We start from the raw sequence: 23031 nt of genomic DNA on the forward strand, positions 1-23031 counted from the left end.
GTTATGTGGATCTTTAGCTGCTACGCGAGGGAGCCTACGACGCAACTGACACTTCGCCAGTTGGAAACTGCATTTCCACTACTTACTTCGGTGGATGTACAAGACCGTCGCCGTGTTGTGAGTGGGGCTTTGACCCGTTTTGCAGGAGGGTTGCTCTCATTTTACGACGACCGCGTTATTGCATTGAAACATGTCCCCGTCCATGCATTCTCTTTGCTCTCTTTGGAGGAGTTTAGAATGGTGACATCAATGGAGCAGGCATCTGTTGTTTTTCTGTTCAAGTGTCAAATGCGACATGAAGAGGTTTTAGAGGCGTTGCAGACCGTGTTAGATGCCTGGGGAAAACGTGGTGCTGCGTTAGCATCATCATTTATGCGATTGGCTGTTGCGGTGATTCTTTCACATGCAATTGGTACATGTGCTTTGTTGCCCCAAGATCTGAGAGGCTCGGTACGCCCCTTTGTTCTTCGCTACTTGCCAACACTACTGGTCCTTCACGGGGAGGAGCCTATTCTTGGGAGGCTTGCCGCTTTGCTGCGGCAGCCAAAAACTAATAAAAGGTCCACCCCGATTTCAGTACGACGGAGAATGGAAGAGATCACACGGGCCGAACCGATAGTTGTCGAGCCATCTGCCACGTGTGCGGAGAACGATGCCCGATCGGAGATGGAAGGGGGGTACTTTTTTGAATCCGTTGCACCTCTTCCGCAGTTGGACTCCGAGGTGGCCTGGAAGATTGCAAAATGTACATGCCGTCACACGATTGTCTCTTTTCCAAAGAAGCATGTCTTAAGAAACAACGCGGTTGGTGGCTCGGATCCGGACTGTCTATTCTCCGCTCTTTTGTTTTCATGTGCACGTCTGCACTTGTCGTGGCCGTTGCTTAAGTCTTTTGGTGACGAGGAGTTGTGCTTGAGTTTGAACCTTGGCAAGGCCTCTCACGCAACACCGGACGAAGAATTGGTGTGGAAAACAGAGAGGAAGAGGAAACGCGGGAGGGGACGGGCGTGAAACTCCGAAGGGCAACAACAGTGTGTGTGTGTGTGTGAAACAGAAAGAAGTTTCTCGTTATTACAACGAGGGGAAGCAGAAATAATAAACCTGCAAAAAAGAAAAAGAAAAAAATGAGGGGCGCACCAATGACGGCCGAAAACACGGACGATAAAAGAAATGGAAGGGAATGGGATAAAAAAAGGCAAAGCAAAGAAAAGCGTTGGGACCCCGCTTGGATGTAAAAGTTTATCCTCATATTCTTTTGTCTTGTTTTAAAGGAGAAGGGAAGAGAAAGAGGGAGGGTTGCTGACTACTGCACTGGCGTATCACTTGCTTCAGGGAGTGCCACCTGTCTGCTGCCATACCAATTATCAAGTTTGTTGCTAGCACCATGTGTTCTTTCATGCGTGAGTAAACGCCTACGAAGAAGAGGAGGTGTACGTGACATTGTGTGAGGTTGCTTCTTTTTTTGTCCACCACACTGAGTTTTTTTAGGGTGGGCAGATACAATAATTTGTTTGTGCATTCGGCGTGTTCTAAACGATCACGCGAGGGAGCACGAAGAGTCTGGTGTCATGAGTGTCAGTGCCACGCAGGGAACTTGGCGTTTAAATTTGTAACAGAATTTAAACTTCAGTTAAGTGAACTGCGACTGCGGCGCTGCACTTCAGCGTGTACGCTGGCAATCGGTCGGTAACCGGTTGGGGTTTTCGAAGGGTGTTTAGTTGAAAAGCCGGAGATCGGGCCTTTGGTGGCACTGAACGAACTTCAGCTGGTCATTCGTGGGCGAATCAACGTGAGAATTTGTTAGTTTTGTGAGAGGCGGCGGCGGAGACGGTGGGTTTGGGTGCGCGTTTGAGGCTGAACAAAGTGAATATCTGAAAAACGAACAGACCCACCTGTGCACATATAAACAAATAAATAAATAATGGTGGCCGTCCTTCATGCCCGAATAAATATTATGACAGTTGTCTTTTTGTTGTTTATTTCATTTTCAAGATTTTTTTAGTGGATTTTTTTTTCTTTTTTTCTTTTTTGGTGCGTACGGACAAAGGAGGTGAAAAAAAAAAAAAAAAAAAAAAACGGGACAACACCTTATTAGTGTTAGCCATGAGCACAATTTCGGTGGCATCTGAAGAGTCTCTACATGATGCGCCTGTTTCTACTGACTCCACTACGGGCGCTGAGGGAGTCACGTTTGATTCTAACGAGCAAACGAATCTGGACGACATGATTGGCGTGGCGGAGCCGTTGAAGCATACGTCGACACTCACGTCAATCGTTGACCAAAAAGTCGCATTGATTCAAAAAGGCGGTGCCCCCTCTGTGCACTCTTTCCTTTACACCGTGCCTCACCTTTTCACCCTAACCGAGGAACAAATTACTGGCCTAAACGTGATGCTGCGCGAGTACAGTGAAATGGATATTATTGTCGATGAAGGAACTCTACTAACGCATGTCTTTGTGCTGGCTTCAGGCACCGTTGAGGTTATCAACACAAAAGTTGGTCGTGCGTCCATCGTTGGCCATCGCCGAGTCGGGAGTATTACTGCACCAAACATTTTTGGTATCGATAGTGTTATCTTGGAAAAACCAACGGAGTTCTCATACCACGCAAGTTCGTTAACAACGCTACTTCTTATACCAAAGCGACAATTCTGTGAGCTTTTTACTCGTTCCCCAATGTTTTCCAGTAGTGTTTCTGTTCAGATTGTACAAACTCTTTCTGCATTCGCTGTGTTTGAGGATTTTTGTCGTGCTCTTTTTGGGTTATCGTCATCATCCGTGTGTGGAAGACGCAGTTTTGGCGAAGGCGGGTATAAGTTATCCATACCCACAGCCGTGAGTATTTATGAGTCCAGTGGCACAGTCGTCCACAAATTAATGCATTCTACTGCAATTGATACCGATGCGTTGCATTACTGCGTCAAAAGACTTCCGGAGAACATCACGGAAACATTTCTTATTACTTTGTCGCGCAGCATACCTAACTACCTCTCCGATGGGGTCGCCTTTTCAACAACAATATCCCTTGAGTCAGCACGACGGCGGAGGGGCGCGTGGAAAATTGCTGAAAAAGGACAAATTATTGTCATGGCGCGGGATGGATTTACAGACATTATTGATTTTGTTACCAACCTGTGCATGTTGATTGTAGAAACGAAAAAAATAAGGTTGCGTTTGCAGCGACTTGCTTCACCACTGGCCATTGATTTTCTTCGAAATTTACTTTCCATGGATGAAGCGGCATCGAATACTGCAGTCAGGGCGGTTCTTGCCCAGTTACCGTTTTCAGAGACGGAAATTGATGGCCTGATGCAAGTTTGGAGGGATCCGCAATTATCAATGTGTTGTACACATTTTTATTACACCGTGAGGAGTTTGTTGTGCACGTTGACGTAAACTGTCGAAAGAAGTTCTCTCAAGATCCTTATCAAAAGTGGGGTCTTTGCATCAATCGGCACATCAGGGCGGAGCTTGGCATTGGTGGCGAAGAGGCACTCCCATCGGATTTGACGATTGATATCATTTTTTCATCTAACATTACTATTAAGAGTCTTTTGTGCTCTGCCCCTGAGGAGTTCAGGTTGTTGCTGGAGAAATATATTGAGTCCCAGGCATCGACCACCATGTTGAAGAACCCGGATGATTATTATCTTTATGTATTAGCACAGGTTTTGGAGGAGGAGGACTCCATGAGGGAGGCGTATCGTCAGCACTTAGAGGAAGCAGGCTTTATCATGATGGAGGATTCATTTATGTCGGGACTTGTCGTCGATCTTATTAATATTGGTAAATTGCCTATTTCAGGTATAAATGCCTCATTGCGTCATGCAGCGAAAAATAGGCAACGCATGCAGGGAAATAGCTTTATTATCAACGTTGATAGGACGTTTGGTGCACAGGTTGAGACCATTTTACGAACTCTTGTTCTTATTTTTGGCGATTATATTCGCAGTGTTAATCTCACTGGTGGTGTGGCCGGCGTTGTCGGGAGTCGTGGCGATGTTGTTCTGCCCACTCGACTGCTTTTCTCAAAACAATCTTTTGGAGAGGACTCTACCGATGAAACACGCGTGTGCAACACAGACGGTATCCATGAAAAAGATGTAATTCCCTTTTTGGGAGAAGGCAACGTGGCTCTTCACAGGGGTGTGTGCGTCACGATTCCTGGCGTTTTTCTGTATAGTGACTCCGTATTGCGGTTATATAAGGTGGTTCATGGATGCACTTGTGTGGACATGAGGAGCAGTTACGTGGCGCGGCAAGTTGAGGAGAGCCACCGCGCAGGGGTACTAAAAAGGGGAGTAAAGAGAAGATTTTTGTTTTATGTGGACACGGTGCCCCTTAACAACGATGGGGACTCCGAGTCTTACACGCAGAAGAGCGACGTACTGTTTTCTATTTACGCAACCGCCCGTTCCCTATTGAATTTGATTCTTTTTTCCTGAAAGGTATCGTGCCGTATATATATATATATATTTTTTTTAATTTCTTGCAACTTTCATTAACGATGAACCACACGGAGTTATCGTTGTTGGAAGGGAGGGGAGGAAGGAGCTTTCCTTACTTTTTGTCTGTTAATTTTCTTTTTTTGTTTATTTTATTATCCTCCGTTGTCTGGTTTGTTTATTTCTTTTATTTATTCGCTTGTATTTTTATTTTGTTATTATTATTTTCTCGCATACTCAAATGTAATTTGATTTGAAGAGATGAGTTGGAGGGAAAAGGGGCGGCCGTTTCTGCGGAGTCCTTTTCTTTTGGACACAAGAGAATTTATCACAGACAAGTGCATCCTTCGACAGTTGACGCACTTTGCTCATGTCCATCGCCTTGGAAGTCCACTGTGGCTTGGCTGGGAATTGGCGGCAGGTCTTGGGCTTACTCTGAGGTACATGCAGAGCCCTTTAAACATTTGGTCTCCCCTGATGGGCGAGAGCTTCTTTCCTCTCAATAAGGCATCTACTTTTTCGGATGCCGTCATGCAAAAATATCCGTTAAGACAGTTTCTGCATTTTTCAAAGATATCATCAGCAGAGCATCTCACTACGAAACAGAATTTGGTTTTGTCAGCGGCAGCAAGTTCTGACGGGAACCCGAGGTGGTACAGGGTCCCGGAAGCCATCGAACATTTTTTTGAATTGCCGTCGGAATCTTCGTCTTTATATTGCCATCCAATACAACAGGTTAATGAGGTTGGTTTATTTGTGTTGTGGATTTCCGCCGTGCTTTTTTCTCGAATGATGATTGCTCCTGAAGCAAAACTGTTGGTCCAGACCCCATCCAGTTACATGTCTGTTGTGAATGCTGACCAATTATATCCAAGCAGCTTTTTGGCTGAAAAGGAGCTTGAGTGCCTTGTATTGCAGTCGTAATATGAATTATTGGCAATACGTAATAGTCTTTTTTTTTTTCTTTTTCTTTTGGCTGGGGTATGGAGGTGGTGTAAGTAAACATATACACAGATAAATGGATGAGGCACGTTGAAGAGGTCATTATTATTATTATTGTTATTATTTAATTTACTGTTGATTTGAAGCTCACTTATATGCGGAAATTTACTGATTGCATATTTTTTCTTTTTCTATTTCTTGAAAATTTACTTTTAAAGCGCGAATTTTGCTTTAGTTTTTTTTCCTTGTGTGTGTGTGTGTGTGTGACCTCTTTTTGTCATCCTGTTTGGGCGTGGGTGCTTGGCGATGTCTTGGGCCGTCATCAGGAGACCCGTGAAGGTATGTGCCACAGTGGCCGCGGCAACCGCGTTCTCTTGGTTGTATTCTTGTCGCCCGGTGGTTGTGACACAGGAAGCACCAACGATTGCTCTGGACAGCAACGTTGGCTCTGCAGTGGAGCCGCTTTGGGATTACATGTCTTTTTTGGACGCACACACCGGAGAATGGAAAGTGGAATCTAGTAATTTTTTGAAGCGTGGTGAGGTGAGTCGACATACTGACGAGCCCAAGGTGCAAGTGCTGCGACTGGGCTCCTCATATTCGCCGGATGCCGGGAATGGGCATCCAATACCTTTCATGCGTGTTGTTGGATTTTTTCCCGACGCATTCCCAGAAGAGATCTTTAATTTTATGACGGATCTCTACCTGCGGCGACAGTGGGATCGTAATTATCACATGTTTTGCAAGTGGGACTGCTCCACAGGGCAGAGTGCTCCAGAAACGCTGAATTCAGTCAAGAGGCCAATCGAAATGGTTGCAAAGAAGAGACCAGTGTGCCAAAATGACGTTTGTCTTTTGATTCCTGATATTAAAGAAGAAGTTGTTGACCATGGATGGTTTGCGCATCGTGTCGGCCATTCACTTCTTGACCGATTTGGAATTGCTGACCGTCTTTTTGCTTACCAGCGCCGCTCTGTTTGCTACACAAAGTTGGGCAGCGGTGCAAGCCCGCTGAAGGTATATGATATCCTCTATAGTGGAAGTGGCGAGACGGTTAAGAAAGCGACTGAGCAATCTGAACCGTTTGCCGAGTGGTTACATTTGTGTGAAAGCGAGAAGGAGGCTACTCGTGTGAGTGTAAATTATCAACATATTTTGATAATTCCTATTGCTGATGCTGCGTCTCAGCTTTGGGCTGATCCGTTGCGCCTCGCCTTTGGTGGAAGCATGGTGGATGGGAAGACCACAAAGATCGTATACGATGAGTTTATGGATAGCGTTCGCCTTTACGCGGAAACAAAGAAGCTGGATGGGACGCTCATGATTATGACTTCGGCCAACGACGTGCAAATGCCTAGCAGCGTTCCAATGTGGGCTCAACGAATGCTTGCCACTTTTTTTTCTAATTATGCGCATCGTGAAATGCTAAAAGCGATACGTTCTCACAGAAAAAAAAATTAATGCCCGATTTGATTGCATAACGCCGCCGCGAATATTATGGATTGACTGCGCGCCTACTTTTATGGGTGTTCTCTGGCTTTTATGACGTTTTTTTTTTTTTTTTTTTTTTGCTTGGTGACACGTGACGCAGCTTTCCTGTTTCACTCTCTTTCACTTCTCTGGGACGCGTGAGTTTACTGTAGGTTTTTTTTTTTTAATTTGCTCATTCACGACACATGAAGGGAGGAAGACTTCGGCGATTTGCAATTCACGTTTTGTTTGGACAGCTGGTGGCTTTTTTGAACTCCGTCACTGGAGTGTCAACGACCAAACTGGTAAATAACAATGCCAGTTATCCTCTGCTGCAATCGTTGACGGCGTACGCCTTTATTTTTACCGTTTACGCACCAATATTTCTTCTGCTTTACATTCGTAACCGGCACCGGAGGTTTTTTAATTTTGTGTTTTTACAGAAGCCTTGGAAGTACGCAGTTCTTGGCCTTATTGACATGGAAGCGAACTTTTTTATTGTCAAGGCCTTCCAATACACAGACATGATTTCAGTCCAGCTCTTGAATTGCTTCAACATTCCATGTGTTTTTGTGCTAAGCTTTTTCATTTTGAAAATGCGTTTTGCTGTCACCCACATTGTTGGTTGTCTTGTTGCCACAAGTGGCTTGGTGGTTCTCATTGTTTTGGACGCCGATGGAGTAACACGAAATAAGGTGGGGCCTAATGTTGCCAAGGGCGATTTGTTTTGCTTGCTTGCCGCTGCTCTTTACGCGACAAGTAATGTTCTTATGGAGTGGTTCATCAAGCCTCAGCCAAGAGGTGTACAGCTTGAGAGTGCGGTGTCTGCCGATACCAATCCCGAAGAGGAGGGCGTTAACAGTGAAGTTGACCGCGACATGTCGTCTTTTCGTGAGAGGCAAATTGCAGAGGAACAAAATGAATTTTCATCTTTACCGAACACCATTCATGTTGTTGAGTCAGGGCGAGAACGAGATCAGGAGCAGTCTTCCGGGCAAGTACCTGAATCTTTACCGGAAGTTGCAAATTACATACCACTTGTGGAAAATCTTTGCTGCATGTCCGGCTGTGCTCTTCTCTTCACTGTAATTCAATTTTTTGTTCTGGAGTGGAGCTCATTTGCTTCGGGCCGAAAAACATGGACGGATGAAGACTGGCTGTTCCAAATGATGTTTGGTCTATCGATGCTCTTTGTCTACACTGGCCTACCGCTTTTATTTTTAGTTGCAAGCGCGGTTTTTGCTAACGTGTCCTTGCTCTCAGTGAGTGTATACAGCATCATATGGAATGTAACCATATTTAATATTTATCCTACGCCTGTTTTCTTTGCATCATATGTGATTATTATTCTAGGCATTTTTGTGTACGATATTTCCGATTTTAGGTGGAGCTGGTGCCCTCATATAAATTACCCTTGTGATGACTCTCGCGACAGCAGTAGTGCTCCTGCGCAATCGCCGAATTCTCGTCCAGACGCCGTTGAGGGAGGCACAGCATATGAGGAGGAAATATTGCCCGATGCCGGGATTATCAATAATAGTAACCAAAAAGCCGCTGGGCTCTAAGAGCAAAAGAGGAAGAACGAAATGTTTCTATTTGATTGTTTGAGCCGTGAGGGATTTTTTCTTTATAATTTTTTTTTTGTTCCACTTCACTTATATATGTATACATGTATATATGAAAGGAAATAGAGGAATACAGACGTCCGTGAGGACTGCGTGACCGGATGGGGGGAATTTGTGGATGATGGGGCGGTTTCTTTCACCACCATGTTGTTGTTTTCTGCAAGAACTTATTTTAGTTTTCGGAGTCACCGCCTTGGAAGGTAGTGAGTGGAGTATACTTTTTTTTCCCTCTCACCTTTTTTATTACCGTTTACGCGAAGTGGGGTCCGGTGGTTGCGGAGGGCATTTGTAAAGAATGCCACTTTTTTTGGTTCACGGCGGCTTCAGTTATTTTGTCTTATTTTTTATGAATTTGTTTGTTTTACTGGTGTGTGAGTGTTGTTCTTCCAGCGGTAATTTTGTCCGGTGCTTTAAACCGAACTGTATTTTGCCGTTGGTGCACTTTCGCCTTGTGAGAATGGGGGGAAGGGGCCTTGTCCAGGCGCCTATTCCCTTTTCCCTTTTTTTCTTTTTATTCTCTCTCTCTCTCTCTGTGTGTGTGTGTGTGGCCTCCACATTTTTAATGATTTGTTGGATGACTCCTGCATGAGATTCCCAACTTTGAGGGAAAAACAAAAACAAAAATTTGTCCGTCCAGCATTTTGTGGACAGACAAGCGGTGGAACAGAAGAATGACGATTTCTTCACCCCGACTTTTTTGAAGAAGTTTTCATCTGAAATTGTGAAGAATAAAAAATAAAAGGAAAAAAAGGGAGAGAAACAAAGAAAAGAAGGAATTGGAGAAGTACAAGGAAGGAGAAAATGATCGATTTGGGTGCCTCTCAGCCGGAGGCCGTACCTTCTTTTGGAGAAATACCCGGAGAGGGATCTTCGAGGGGCGTCTCGATGGAATTTGTTGAACTTCCGCCAGGTCTGCTGTTACCCGAGGCAAATCAAAGAGACTCTGTGAATTTGGAGGATGATGATTACAGTTCGGATAGTTCCATTGGGGGCCCTTCTCAACCACCACCACCAACAGAACCACCGCCACCACAACAGCAGCATCAACAGCGGCAACAACACGAGGTGCGTCCCTTCAATCGTCGTAGGAGACCACCAAGAGCCGCCTTGAATTTTGAGGAGCGTGATATGGGTGCAAGCAGACGTATTGCGGTTCATCCTGAAATGTATCGTTATTGCAACAAGCCTCCTCAGAAGAGCGTGTGGAACCAGGCGCTTGGATTTTATCCATCGGAATATCTGCGTATAGGTATGGAGGGTATGACTTCCGTGAATCTGGAGGATTTGGTGAAGTATAGTTCTGCGGACATTCTCTCCCGAGCGTGGCCATTGCTGTCCGCTAACGCCAAAAATTTGACATTTGCCCCCTTTTCGTCCCTTCCAGAGCTTCCAGACGTACTGAATGTGCGCCATCCAGACACTGATCAAGTGGCTCGTTTTATGCGACTTACTGCTGTTGAAATTACCCGACGTAACACACTTCCTTCTCTTGTTTTCCTTCGGTCATTACTTGTACAAGCAGCTGTTAATTCGAGGGTAAAGAAGAGAGAGGATGCTTTTCTTTCCGTTCAATTGTACTCTGAAGAGTTGCTACGCCCGAACTGGGAAGATGAGTGCTCAGAAAATGCTGAAAGTATGGCTGATAACGATAACGAAGACGCTGAAGGGTGGAATTTGGGCAGCGTTGATATTCCTTTCAATGATGTCAACCACGTGGATCCTCTTGATTGGAGCATGGCTGTTCTGTATGAATCACTGAAACCTAAAATACCACTACAAGTTCTTCGTTTACTTCACAGAGTTGTGGACAGCTGTGGATTGAATTCTTCGAGTACAACACTTTATTCATGGGGACTTCAACAGTTGACACGGATGCTTCTTATTCAGACTGAAAAGGAGACCTCATCTGAGCGGGAATGCAGCAACAGTCAAGACAACTTATGGCTAAGAAGTGCAATTTCACTTTTGTTTAAGGTTGTTTTGGCTTCCAAAAAAATTGAAACACTTTTATCTCTTTTTAGGTGGGTCTATAGACATTTAAAGATTGCAGATGAATTAACATTAAACGGAATTGTTCCATGGATTACTTCCATAGAGACATTTCTGCGCCCACGAATGCGTCTTTCCTTTCCTTTCTCTTGGGTGAAATCATATATCCCTTTGGCTCATTCACTCGGGTTGGAGTTTTCCCGGAGCATTCTTGGCGTTTGTGTTATGCAGCACAATGATGAACCACACGGCATTGTATTGACAAGGAATGGAATTTACAAGATCCCTTTAAAGCCGCCATACAATGTTCTTGTTAAGAATGAAGACATCCATTTGAAGGAGTGTCACGGGGTGTTTATTGAGAAGGACAATATTGCGGTGCAGTCTGGGCGTGCTGGAGTTGTGACTTTTTATGACGCAGAAACACTGCAGGTCCGTCATGTCCTGGATGTGTGCAGCGCCCGTTCACAAGAAGAGTTTCAGGTATACTATGGAATGGGAAAATTTGTGTCACCGCATTTTTATCACGACGCCAGTTCACCTTTGTTTGCGTGTTTTGATGCATCAATGAAAATTAAAGGGACGGTAGAGCCGAGTGTTATTCAAATCGCACAGGGAACTCAGTCTCTCGGTGTTCAGTTCTTCTTGTATATTCAACCAACTTCACAAAGTACTTCTCTAGAGCTTATTAACCTCAATTTGTCAGGTAAGGACTGGCTTTCGGTACGAATCGAATTGGACGGCAGGAACTCATGCGTGTGTATTGTATTTGATTACTGTGGTGCTGTTGTTACAGAAATTCAAGAGCCAATGCAGGATGGATGGGCATTTTGGGACGCCACTTTAAATTCTTTGAACGATTTAGCCTATTGGAATGTGTGTAAGGATGGTGCGCTACTCGAAAGCAATGGAAGTGAAGATGTTATGTTTAAACTCTCTGCTCCAACAGCGGCTTCCATTCGATTTTTGGAAGGGTCATTTAGCGGGTTTATCTCCGGGTTCCAAATATGGCACCGATCTGAATCCATCAGCGATCTTATTGCTAGTGAAGCCGAAAACTTTTCCCGCGCGTCTGAGACCAGCTTTTTGTGTTCATTTAAAATGAATGAGGGCTCTGGATGCTGTTTCCGAAGTGAGAAAGGAAATCATGTTTGGAGGGGCACAGCACCATCTTGGTGCGTGCCACAGAAATCCGCACGTGGCAGATCTGTAGAGGGATCGGAGGTGATACCATATGTTCCTTCTGCCGAATATTATGTTGTGACAAATGAGTGCGAAATGGCTATAGTGGAAAATGGATTTTGCACGTGGGTAGGTGAGGACGGACGCATATTGGAGCAGCGTTTTTTGCATGTGAGACCGAGTGAATTGTATTTCCTTTGCACACATACCGGTCGAATGTATAGTATTGTTTCCGACAAGAGCGGTCTTTGTAGTCTTCGCTGGATTCAGGCACCATCGGTTCCTACTAGCTATGTAAACACTCTTCCAAGTATGAAGGATGGTGGAGCCGTATGTGAAAAAATACGTTTTTTCGCCAGGGAGAGGCGTCCGATCACACCGGTGTTACTGTCACATTACTTGCTGCACCAACTATCCACCGCCCTATTAAATGACGTTGGAAGTGGGGTGGATACTCGGCATACGGCGCAGTTGTTTAGGTGTAATGAAGTCTCTCTTCAAATGGTTTCTCGACTTGTTGATATTTGTGACGAGTTGATGACAACCATAGTTTCTTCTGATGTGAAGAATAATTTTCTCTTTCTATTGCTCTCGGCATGTGGTCGGTTACTGACGCGACAAATAAGATGGATGGGGCGAGGTTGTCCTCCGAAATTGGTTTCCACTGTGGTTAGTATGTACGAAAGAATTCATGAGCAATCGTGTGATCCCGACAGCTTTTTAGCCGAGGTTCAGAGGGTTTTTGAAAGGCTTCATCGTGTATTTCTCATTGAATGCGTAAGTCATGATTATCAGCTGCAGCGCATTATGGAGTCCAGAAGGCTCAAAGACGTCAAGGACCTGCTTGTTCCAGAGTACTTGCCTTCATTGGTGTCGAGTGTCATTGAAAAGGATCTCAAGAAACCGTTCATGACGTTTCTCAATCGCCTGAAGGAAGAGTGTCTGGCAGAGACCGAGTCTGTGCTCAGTGGTCAAAGGGCACCTTTTAGACCCTCAACGGCAACGCTGGCAACACTGCTGGGTATACTTTCACAAGAGACAAACTCCCAATGGCACTTAGTCTCTATTGCACTAGTCAACTCTTTATGTAAGGGAGTTTTACGCATTTTTAATCGTCTTTTTCCTCCGACGTTGCCTGGAAAAAAACGAACACTCGAGGAACTTGAAATGTTGAAGCAGACTTCTATTGGCATTGTTGTATTCCCCATCGCTCACTTTCTCTCCAATCTTGAGATTGATAGCAGTGTGGTTTTGGATGTACTAACATTGCTAAACGAAATCCGAGAAGCACTCGCCTCATATATTCCTTCCGTATCACCGCAACCTGTTAGTCACTGTTTCTCCGAGACTCATAGAGTATTTGCCCCAGCAGCCACAGCACACACAACTGTACTTGATTTGCGCCATGCCCGACATATTGAAGTCTCATACGAACAAGCACAAGCTGAAGAACTTCCACAAGTACACATTTCGATTGTGACAAATGAATTTAAGAGGGTATCAGAGACGTTAAATACGAATTGTGTGGCGTTTAACTCCGGAGGTAAACTAGAAATAACTTCTATACCTACAGGCCAAAATAAGGAGATGACACTCACTGTGAATGCTCAAGTGAGAATTCAGACTCAATCAACACACTGGATTCGAGATATGTGTTTCGCGTTGAGTCAAGCCATCCTCCGTATTACGCATCAACTTCTACTGACTGACTTTCCTGATTCTATTCTCCTTCCAAGGGAAAGCTTGTTTCGTGGTGGACTTTCACAGGAGGTACTAAAGCAATACCGTGTCGGCTCTACTGTAGAGGAGCGTCTTTTGGATAATTCTGACTTGATGGAGCTTATTCGGTTGTGTGAGGGAACAGGCGAGCTTTTTCCAGTGTGGCAAACCATGTACAGTAAGAAGCGAATACCTCATCAAGGACGCTTGGAACCCATTTTGCGTTCATTTTGTGCTGCGCATGCATGGCATTTACATCGTCCCAAAAATGTTCCTCTTGCCAAATTCTTAGAGGAGTCGCTTGAGTTTATGCGCAAAAGGGCATTCCTTATATTGGAGGCCTTGCAGCAGGGAACTAAAGATGCCATGTTGGAGCGGTCTCAATTCTTGTTAAAAATGGTGAACCCTCGTGCTAGGCTTGAGTCGATTATTGCCGAGTATCAACAGACTGAGGAACCGATTACGAGTGAATCTTTATCTGTGAGCAGGGGTGTGATGCCAAGTGTTAGATCCGTTGCAAGTGTTGCTTCTTTCTCTCGTGATCATACGGGGAGTCGAAGTGCCAGTTTTACGAGGCGTTTTGCTACTGGTACGTCGGATTTTTCAAACTTTCAGTATGATACTGTGGGGAGTATTTTTCGACCGCTTAATTCTTTATTGGGTGTTGCGGCTAGACGTGATGGTATGCAATGTACTCCGGAAAACACTTCCTCACAGATTTTAAACTTTCTTCTTCGCGGATACAATGAAATGAGTAATGACGAACTTATACGTGCGCTTGTTAAAAAGGCTCAGCAAGCAACGATTCACACGGCTGCGTATAGACTACAAGAGGAGTTATGTGCTGCCCATCAATTGGATGAGGGCATGACATCCTCAATAGTCACTTTGCATCTCCTTTACAGAGAGCTGGCACATCTTCAATATGATGGATACACAAAGAGGGACACAAATGGTGGAGATGGTCCCAAGTCCGTCAACTCGGATGGGCATTCTCGCGCGGAGTCCATGGAACATCACTACATTGAGCTTATGATTGGCTGTGGATTTCATAGGGAGCTCGAGTTACAGAAGGCATCTTGTGGGTTTCTTCACTCCATTATTCAACAAAGTTTATTGAACGATACTGGAAGTGGAAATTGCATTAAGCAAGAAGGCGATGTTGGACCCATTTCCCTGTGTGCGATACTTTGTCATCCATGGGATAATGTGGATATGTCCATCATTCACCCTGCAAAGATTTTTCGGGTTTTGAAAAAATATATGTTTTGGGGTCTTCATGATCAACCATCATCTTCAACAGGAAATCCTGCGGAAAAAGATGCCTGGTTGGATTTTTTAAAGGAATGTGGTATTTTCAGCTTATTGTACCGGGCCGTTATAATACCTAATACGTTTCAGTCTTCTGTTGAGAAAGTCAACATTGTGGAGGGTGACACCATTGGAGTTCAGGTTGAGGACTCGGATGTTTCTTGTTTAGCACGTAATCATTGGAAAGCTCTAAAGGCAGAGACCTACATGAATCATACATACACTGAAAGGGATTTATTTACAGGTTTACTGAGTGGATGTGTTGTGACGGAGATGCCACATGCTCTTTATTTTGAGGTGAACTTGGAGCTTCTTTTCAAAGAGGGACTTTTTTTATCCATTGGACTTACTAGTTCTCCACTTTCTTCATCTATGCAAGTTGGTAAGGAAAATTCCGTCGTGTTTTCTTCAGATGGCATGGTTTCATACGGCAGGTCTACCCATCGTTTTAGCACTAACTGGTTAGTGGGAGATGTGATTGGCTGTGGTGTAATGGCACCTTTTAATAGTGTATTCTTTACTCGAAATGGGGAGTTTTTGGGGATTGCCACGGACTGTTCCTTCCCAACGATGATTCCTCTTGTTGCGGCTCAAGCTTCAACTAGTCTTGTCAAGCTTGTTGTTAATTTTGGGAAGCACAGCCCTTTCCGGTTTGATCTTGCATCATTGCATGGTTCTTGTCGAACGCGCCTAAACTCGAATTCCATGATTGGTGACAGTGCATTTCTGACGACCCACTACCTGGTGACGCTTTGCTATAAAAATCTACTACGTCATGAAAAAAATGAATCAACAATAAATGAGGATTCTGTTTGCGCTCTATTGGAAGAGGCAACCATCTTTCTTCGAGAGACGGTTGTGGAATTGGTACGTCGAATTCGGCACTTCTCTATAGAGAGTGCTTCATCTTGGGCACCAAGACCTCGACGTGTTCAGGATGGCAACGCGTTGTTAGCACGATTGTTTCGCACGGTAAATGTTGTCATTGATTGTTTTCAGTTTAATGCTGTGACAAGTACAACACACTTGGAGGTCCTGCGGCTTTGTTCAGTGACGTTAATCGACGCGCATGATCGTTGGGCCAAGGTTCGTGCTGCTCGGTGTTTGAGGAATACAGCTCGAACACTTCGACAGGATTACTTTGGAGAGGCTGTTCAGGCTTTGAGACGTTTTGTGACACAAGATATACTTGTGAACTCCCTTGTGGACCTCGCACGCACGAAACTATTTCGAGAGAATGAGACACCCGCATATGTTCCTCGATGGCTCGGAGGGGCAACTACAGTGATGGGGAAGGGGGCTTTCTATGGTTCTTCACCTATGCCAGCTCGAGGAAGGCATATGATTGGTTTTCGGATCCGCCGACGCCAGCAGGAGGGTCGGGGAGTAGGTGCGCCATTAGGTGGATGCTACTACGTGGGTCTTACTCACGGACATCCACCTGTTTCAAACATGACAAGCCTCATCAGTCGGGACGATGTCTATGTATTACAAGACACAGATGATCAAGATCAAGTGCCACATCTTCTTTTGCGTCGTCATTGTATTCCTAGAAGTAGTCAGCGCCGAATATATGGAAATGATGAAATTGTGTGGTTGGAGCTAAATGCCGACGTGGGAGAGATTACATATTATCGGGATAAGATGGTGCTCATTGGATTGGCTTTTGCCAATATTTCACGTGTGGACGATTTATATCCATTTGTTTTCCATTTCAATGAAGACGCAAGTTGTGAGTTGATTTCAGGCCCCTACTCCAATTGAAGACAACTGTGAATTGTTTTGAGTGGTTACGTCGCAGTGTAGCCATTCATACGTTACAACAGCTTCATGTTGTTCCATATTTTGGAGACGTGGTCTCTCAGTGGATTCACCGATTTTTGTCGCGATCCCATCAAGATATTGACAACAGCTTTCTTGCATTGGCAGTACTAGGTGGAGAGAAGAGCTGTGAATTTTGTCTGCATGAAACACATGGAGCCGTTGTGGTAGACTCTATTTTTGATGTAGCTTCAAAGGCTATTGTATACCTTGAAGCCGATGGGGATATGCGAGTGTTTTCCACTGACCTCCTTGATATCAAACCCTCCTTTGTGAAGCCGCCCCTTTTTTCACTTCTAGAAACTGAGAGTTTGCGATGTTGTGGCTGGCTTCTTGCAGAGCTTTCTCGGATTCTGTTCGAGGCGTCGATGATTGTGCCTTTGATGAAGTATGAGGAAGAAAAACGTGGAGAAATCGAAAGCCAGTTTTTTGAAGTGACCCGTGAGGCCATGAACTTGGAATTTGTGAGAGGTCTTAATAATCTCCTTCAAGAGAATGTGGATACAACAGCAATGGATCTTAATTCCACGGACATGCCCCTATCATTACTTCAATCGACATCGAGCTCATTCATTATGGTGGATGGTCGACAACCTGTATCAGGGACACCTGTAACGATCGATCAACGATTGTCAACCAGTTCTCTTTATACTCCTAATCCTTCGATTGGCGTAACCTCTGGGAGTGGATATTCGGTGATTCGAGGTAATGTGCTCCTTGAAAGCTTCTTTACTTTTACAGTAAGCCTTACCACAAAGGCAAGCAACGATACCCTTTTGTATGTGGGAGTCTCATCAGAGACGGAGCTTTTCACGGACCCTCAAAAGGTGGCTCATTGTAAGAAAACGTGGGCATTATGTAGCCATGATGCTGAAGAATCAAACAGTATTAATTGTTCTGTGGAACCTGGAATGATATTCAGTTCTGGATATATTTTGTTTGGTTCAGGGGATCTGATTATTCTGCAAGTTGATCGTCGAGAAGGAACGGCATCGTTTTCTCGTATTCGAAGTGGGAAATGTGTGGATTTTGGCGTTTTATTCGAGAGAATTCCTGAAAGGGAGAAATTAAGACCATTCGTATTGGCCGGTTCAGACACAGTTGTGGTATTCTCATTTTTGAATTCTCGGGTCTTTCCTGCGAGGAACATTTTTCCTCTTGGTATGATTGCGGCGTGGGAAAATCATTCCTCTTGGGTGCATTGTACATCCTGTGAGATGGAGCTTTCAAAGTTTTGGTACGAAAGCGAGGGAGGCATGTATTTGTGTCAAGAATGTTTTAACAGCTGGCGATTCCCCAAAATTATGTTTCATCTTTTTCAGGTGGAGGAACCTCTCCTAGACTACCTTGTCTCGAGACACAGTCCCAAGGAACTGATTGTTGGTGATGTTGTTGAATTTGTGGAAAACACCGTACTTACTTGGCTGGACGATAAAGGCGTCAATGTAAATATAGAGGGGGGTATCTGCATGGCGAGCGATGACTTGGCCTTTGCAACGCTAGAACCTTTGAATACGTTTAGTAATCAACGTATTGATATTTCACTTGGTCATGTTGCAGGTGTAGACGGTTTTCCGTTTGGAGGTTTGCAACCGTACAGTGTGCAGTGGCGAGTGGGGAATATCTTGAAATCGAGCCGTCGAGTGGAGAGTGATATGCTTCTTGTAAGTTCAACCGTAATTCCACACGGCACACGGGTCGTAATTGAGTTAAATTTTGGTGCTAGTGAGGAAGGTCGATCGTTGAACAAAGCGGGTTTATTTCTGGGTGTGACAAAGCTTGCAAGTGATTATAGAGCTATCAATATGAGTGAGCTTGAGCGCTTAATTGCAGACCACAATATATGGGGCACATGGTGTGATGCCAAGGCGAAACTTTCATCTTCAACTACGTTATATCTTCTCGTGGACACCAACAGAGTTTCTGTTTTGGTGAGTTCCTCTCTTTCGGGTCTTCAGATGCATCCTGTTGTGGTATCGTGTAATGGCCTTGCCGAGGAGGAAACAACTCTCCGCTTTGCCATTTACTCACGTGATTTGTGTGTTGTCACTTCCATGAGTGGATTTTTGTCTGCAAATAATAGTGTTGTGGAACCGAGTCTTTCACCTTTGGCTGTTGGTTTTATTCAAAAGGGCGCCATTGGACCGGAGACAGATATCATGAATTCCTCATTTTTTCTTTTTGATAGTGTTGCCCAAACTCTGGCACACTCGGGCTCTTTTTGGAAACTCATGCCAATTGTGACTGAAGAAGGCTCTGGGGTGCTTTTTGCCATTGGCGACACTCTTACGATTACACTGGATCAAAGTATGTTGGCTGTTTACCGAAATGGATTACCCCTGGCCATGTGCAAAGTGAAGAAACACCAGAATTTTAAACCTGAACAACTCGTAGTTTACTTTTCAACGCGTGGGATGTTTGCAACAATTGTTCCTCCGCTTTATGGGAAGTCTCATTTGGGAAGAGTTGTGCGAACTTACGGCAATGACGTTGGTGTTGTGGAATGCCTGTGTCCATGTCCGGGGAAGAGACAATATGCTGTGCGGGCCAAAGATGTTCGCTTTTGTGCTCTTGCTGCAGATTCCACACGACTGAAGGTTGACGCCCGAGTGGCTTTTAAGGCAGGGAGTCTTAATGTACCAAAAAGAGGCACAGTGGTATCGATTGAAAATAATTCAGCCAATGTACGCGATGATGAAGAAAAACGCATTTGGTTTTCTTTACAGTTATCTTCTTTATATCTTGTGGATAATGAGGGATCTCATCAGGTCCCACAAGGATTGTATTCTCTCCCCACCTTGCCGACAAGCACGGTTTTGCGTGTATTTGAAGTGGGCAAAACGAAGTATCGACCTCAACGCAACGGTTCTTACAATGGCATTATGTTTGACCTTTTGGCACACGATGCAATAGTGCTAACTGGTTTATCTGTCATGACGCATACAACTGGAAGACATCGGGTGGAAGTCTTTTTCAAGAAGGGGTCGCATCATATGCATGAACGTGAAGCGACAGCGTGGACCAAAGTTTTTTCCAACTTTGTAGAAATGCGCTCTGAACATCAGTTTTCAGTCAAATTTTCTGGGATACATATTGAATCGAATGCAACCTTTGCTCTCTATATTAATGCTACTCACAATTGTGGGGTTGGACATTACTCCAAAGAAGATGGCTGTTCAGGGGCTATTTCCAGTAAAATGGACTCTGATGGTATTCTTACAGTTTTCGTGGGACGCACGAGTGAAAGTAGCTCACCATTTTTGGAGACGGTTTCCACCCCACGGGGATTTTGTGGATCCATCATGTATATGCAGACGAAAGATACGAGGCCACCGCTTATAGAGAGAACTTCATCTTCATTGGGATGTCTTCAGAATAAAAATGAGAGATATGGTGATGCTATTTTTCTTCGAAGTATTCCTGTATCGACTCGTTTGGTTTCAAATGCGGAATTTCTTCTTGAAGTCTTTGAGGGCTCCATTTTGATTCAGAAGATTATTTTCCCTATCCTTATTGGTGCTGGAGTCAGGCATGCTATGGGTCCCACACATCTTTCTTTGTCTCTGTTTTATTCCCCGTTGGATGATATTTCTGGTGTGAAAAACGCGGAGCGAGAATGGGTTTGGGCTTATAACGCTATGCTGCCTCTTCGGAACGACATTTGTGAATTCTGCATGGATGGATTATCACTATTATTGAAGAGAGGAAAGTATTTATTTGTGGCCATTTGTTCAAAGTTGAAGGGAGTCTTGGAGGATGGAAAAGGCGTCAAACTTTCATGTTTTATACAATCCAGTGACGAGAGCTATGTGGTGAAGAATAGCTTTTATGGTGCGCAGGGATTTGCGGGTGACATTGTTGCCACCACCACAAGTAACATCATGACATGCAATGAGATTTGTTCCATTTTTACTGGTGGACGTCTGAACCAAAACAATTCTGCATCATACAATGGAATCATGTTTGATGTTCGAAGTAAGAGGGATGTTCTGTTGGAAGAAGTCTTTTGTGTTGCTCAGACAACAACGGACAATGTAAATGTAAGAGTCTTTTGGAAAGAGGGTAGTATGGAAGGCGCCGAAAAAACAGCAAGCCAATGGCAAGAAGTCATCTCTAAAGATCTTCATCTCTCAGACAAGCAGTCCTTTTCTCCTGGAATTCTCAATTTACATCTTCAAGCGAATCAAATGTACGCACTTTACATCAATACCACCTCAAGTTGTGGCGTTCGCTTTTACAATAGCAGTGATGGCCATTTGGGGGAGGTCGGGGATGAGTTTGAGGATGATGGGATGCTAACAATTTTTGTAGGTAAAAAAAGTGAATCGCCGTTACCTTTTGCTGAAATTCCGGCGGAGCCTCGGGCACTTCGAGGGCGCATCACTTACCGTGCTTTTATGGAGAAGGTTTCTTTGGCTCCCAACCAGGCTGTTTTTCCTGCATTGAAGGGTTTGTTGGTGACACGCATTTTGGCGGCGTTGATTGCGTATGTTGGTGGTGCCTCGTTTGCCGCCACAATTTTTGAGGATAAAAGTGTCATTGACCTCTTAGCAAAAATCGCTACTTCGAGTACAACTGCATTTTGTGACGCAGAGGCTGCGGGAAATCTGCTGAGTAGTATGATGAGGGGAAAATTTGTTGAGGAATTGCGTGACGGCGTGGTCACGCTACCCCTGTTTACGAAGAAACCCACAACTTTCAATGCCTTTGGGAAGGGTGATCTTGCACTTGTGGCGAATGCCACTGAAACGGATTTGTCAGGACAAATGGTTCGAATCGTTGATGATCCAAACGAGAATTGGCATGTATTGGCGAGGTGTGAGACAAATCCCAACCATCATGTGACTCTTTCTGTAGATCATTTAATCCCTATCATCATCTGCCCGGATTGCAATCTACCTTTTTCGAATGAGGGGATTTGTCAAAAAACTGGAAAAGGGCATGTGCCTTTCTTGCGTGAGGAGGATCAAATTATTAGTATCTTTACAAGGTATGTATTTCATCAAAGTCGCTTGAGTTTGGTTGCTAGTGCGGTATGTGCGAGATCCATTTTGCTTGATCCCACAACTCATACGTGTTGCATTGATTCAAAAACTCATACGACAAGAATTGAAAACTGTATTGATATGCCTTGTTGTGATCGTTGCAACTTGGAGTACACAATATCACCAGAAGTCTTTTTTGAGGGGACAGAGGAACTAAAGTCACCTGGATTTGTTTGCCCTTTTAGATATCATGACACTATGGGGGCATTTGTGTCTATTTCTTTCTCACGTATCTCCGACTCTTGGAAAATTATGTTTCTTTCAGATCTCCCGCTCCGCGTTGAAAAAGATACCCCGTTGAAGGTTTTTGCTGTATCATTGGAGGTTATACTTCGAGATGGTACTCGACAGGATTTGTTGTCATCATCCCAGATGTACTATGCCGTTAAAGGAGGACCTATTCATTGCGAATTGCCAACATTGGCTTCTTCTTTGCACCACCTATGCATTTTCAGCGATGGCCGCATTCATTTGTGTTTGGTTGTGAAGAAAATGAATTTGCCCTCCTCGATCCCTTTGACTCTCAAATCCGTGGACGGATGGATGTGGGAGGGTGGTCGTGATACGGCTCAACTGCAACCAAACAAGAGGTGCATCTTTCAGGGATCGTTTGATTTTGAAAAGTGGCCAAGAGAGAAGCCCCGATTCTGGCAATTTTCGGTGACGTCTGAAACAAATGAGAAGATTTTTTTTTTGGAGATTCATGTTATTGTGCCCAAGTCTATGACTACCGTTTTTTTGGAAAAAATCCAAAATCATGTTATTCGTTGCAGTTTCAGCCTTTCCCGGAATGAAGTGCTTAGCCTCGCGTTTACTGTAGATGGCGATTTTCTGATTTACGACGAGGATGACAACATACGATGTCATGTTGCTTCAGACGATCTTCGGTTGTCCTCAGCAAGAGGTTTACCGCCAAAGATAGCTGTCATGAATGTGGGGGCGAATCCGGTGATTGTTCATCTTCACCCACCAAGTGCCGCAAAAAATGCCCGATCTGTCACGTGCTTCAATGATGATGCAACAGATCCTGGATCCTACTTACCAGAGTGGGTTTTATACGAGCCTCACAATGTCAGTGTTTCCAGAAATGGTCTCACGGCCAGATGTTGCAATGAGGGTGGTCAAGCAGTTATCGGATCACCTCTTTCAATGACTGGATTGTCTGCATTTGTCATTCAGATGGATCGTTCCGACCGCACACGAGGGGACTCACTGGGATCTGGGCATTTTGCTGGTATTGTAGTTTCCACTTTTCAGGAACTGGCACCTCACTTTGGAGCAATGTGTAAACACGTTGACAGTGTGTGGGCAGTGCAAGATGTGTATGACGCCGACTCTCTACCCACACAAGAAACTATTCCTCCTCTTGGGGCTTCTACCAATCAAATGTTTTTGGTTGGAACACATTTGCACTTTCTTTTGGACCGGGAAGACGGTACCCTCTCATTGGCAAGGGACAATGAATCACCGAGAGTTGTCTTC

General features: G+C 44.5%; 4 protein-coding genes and 2 pseudogenes across 4 annotated transcripts, besides 8 other annotated features; all 6 read left to right on the top strand.

The window, feature by feature from the left end:
• Tc00.1047053509891.10 (hypothetical protein, conserved) lies at positions 1–1011 on the top strand (the record flags this gene model as incomplete). Its single annotated transcript, XM_805655.1, has 1 exon — positions 1–1011. A coding segment is annotated over one exon (1011 nt), but the record flags the coding sequence as incomplete, so codon positions are not given.
• Positions 1–23031: a sequence feature (heterozygous, Esmeraldo-like haplotype).
• Positions 2054–2076: a microsatellite.
• Tc00.1047053509891.20 lies at positions 2104–4446 on the top strand (annotated as a pseudogene).
• Positions 4460–4488: a sequence feature (AT_rich).
• Positions 4567–4658: a microsatellite.
• Positions 4707–5369, top strand: Tc00.1047053509891.40 (hypothetical protein, conserved; the record flags this gene model as incomplete). Its single annotated transcript, XM_805656.1, has 1 exon — positions 4707–5369. The coding sequence occupies one exon, from the start codon at positions 4707–4709 to the stop codon at positions 5367–5369; it is 663 nt and encodes a 220-aa protein (XP_810749.1).
• Positions 5489–5512: a microsatellite.
• Positions 5634–5653: a microsatellite.
• On the top strand, positions 5694–6848 carry Tc00.1047053509891.50 (hypothetical protein, conserved; the record flags this gene model as incomplete). Its single annotated transcript, XM_805657.1, has 1 exon — positions 5694–6848. The coding sequence occupies one exon, from the start codon at positions 5694–5696 to the stop codon at positions 6846–6848; it is 1155 nt and encodes a 384-aa protein (XP_810750.1).
• Positions 6936–6957: a microsatellite.
• Positions 7064–8422, top strand: Tc00.1047053509891.60 (hypothetical protein, conserved; the record flags this gene model as incomplete). The annotated part of the gene is made up of 1 exon (XM_805658.1): positions 7064–8422. One exon carries the CDS (start codon positions 7064–7066, stop codon positions 8420–8422), a length of 1359 nt encoding a protein of 452 aa, XP_810751.1.
• Positions 9207–9284: a sequence feature (A-rich).
• Positions 9284–23031, top strand: Tc00.1047053509891.70 (annotated as a pseudogene; the record flags this gene model as incomplete).

Source organism: Trypanosoma cruzi, genomic scaffold, assembly GCF_000209065.1.
Source record: "Trypanosoma cruzi strain CL Brener 1047053516507 genomic scaffold, whole genome shotgun sequence".
In the NCBI taxonomy this organism is placed as follows: Eukaryota; Euglenozoa; class Kinetoplastea; order Trypanosomatida; family Trypanosomatidae; genus Trypanosoma; species Trypanosoma cruzi.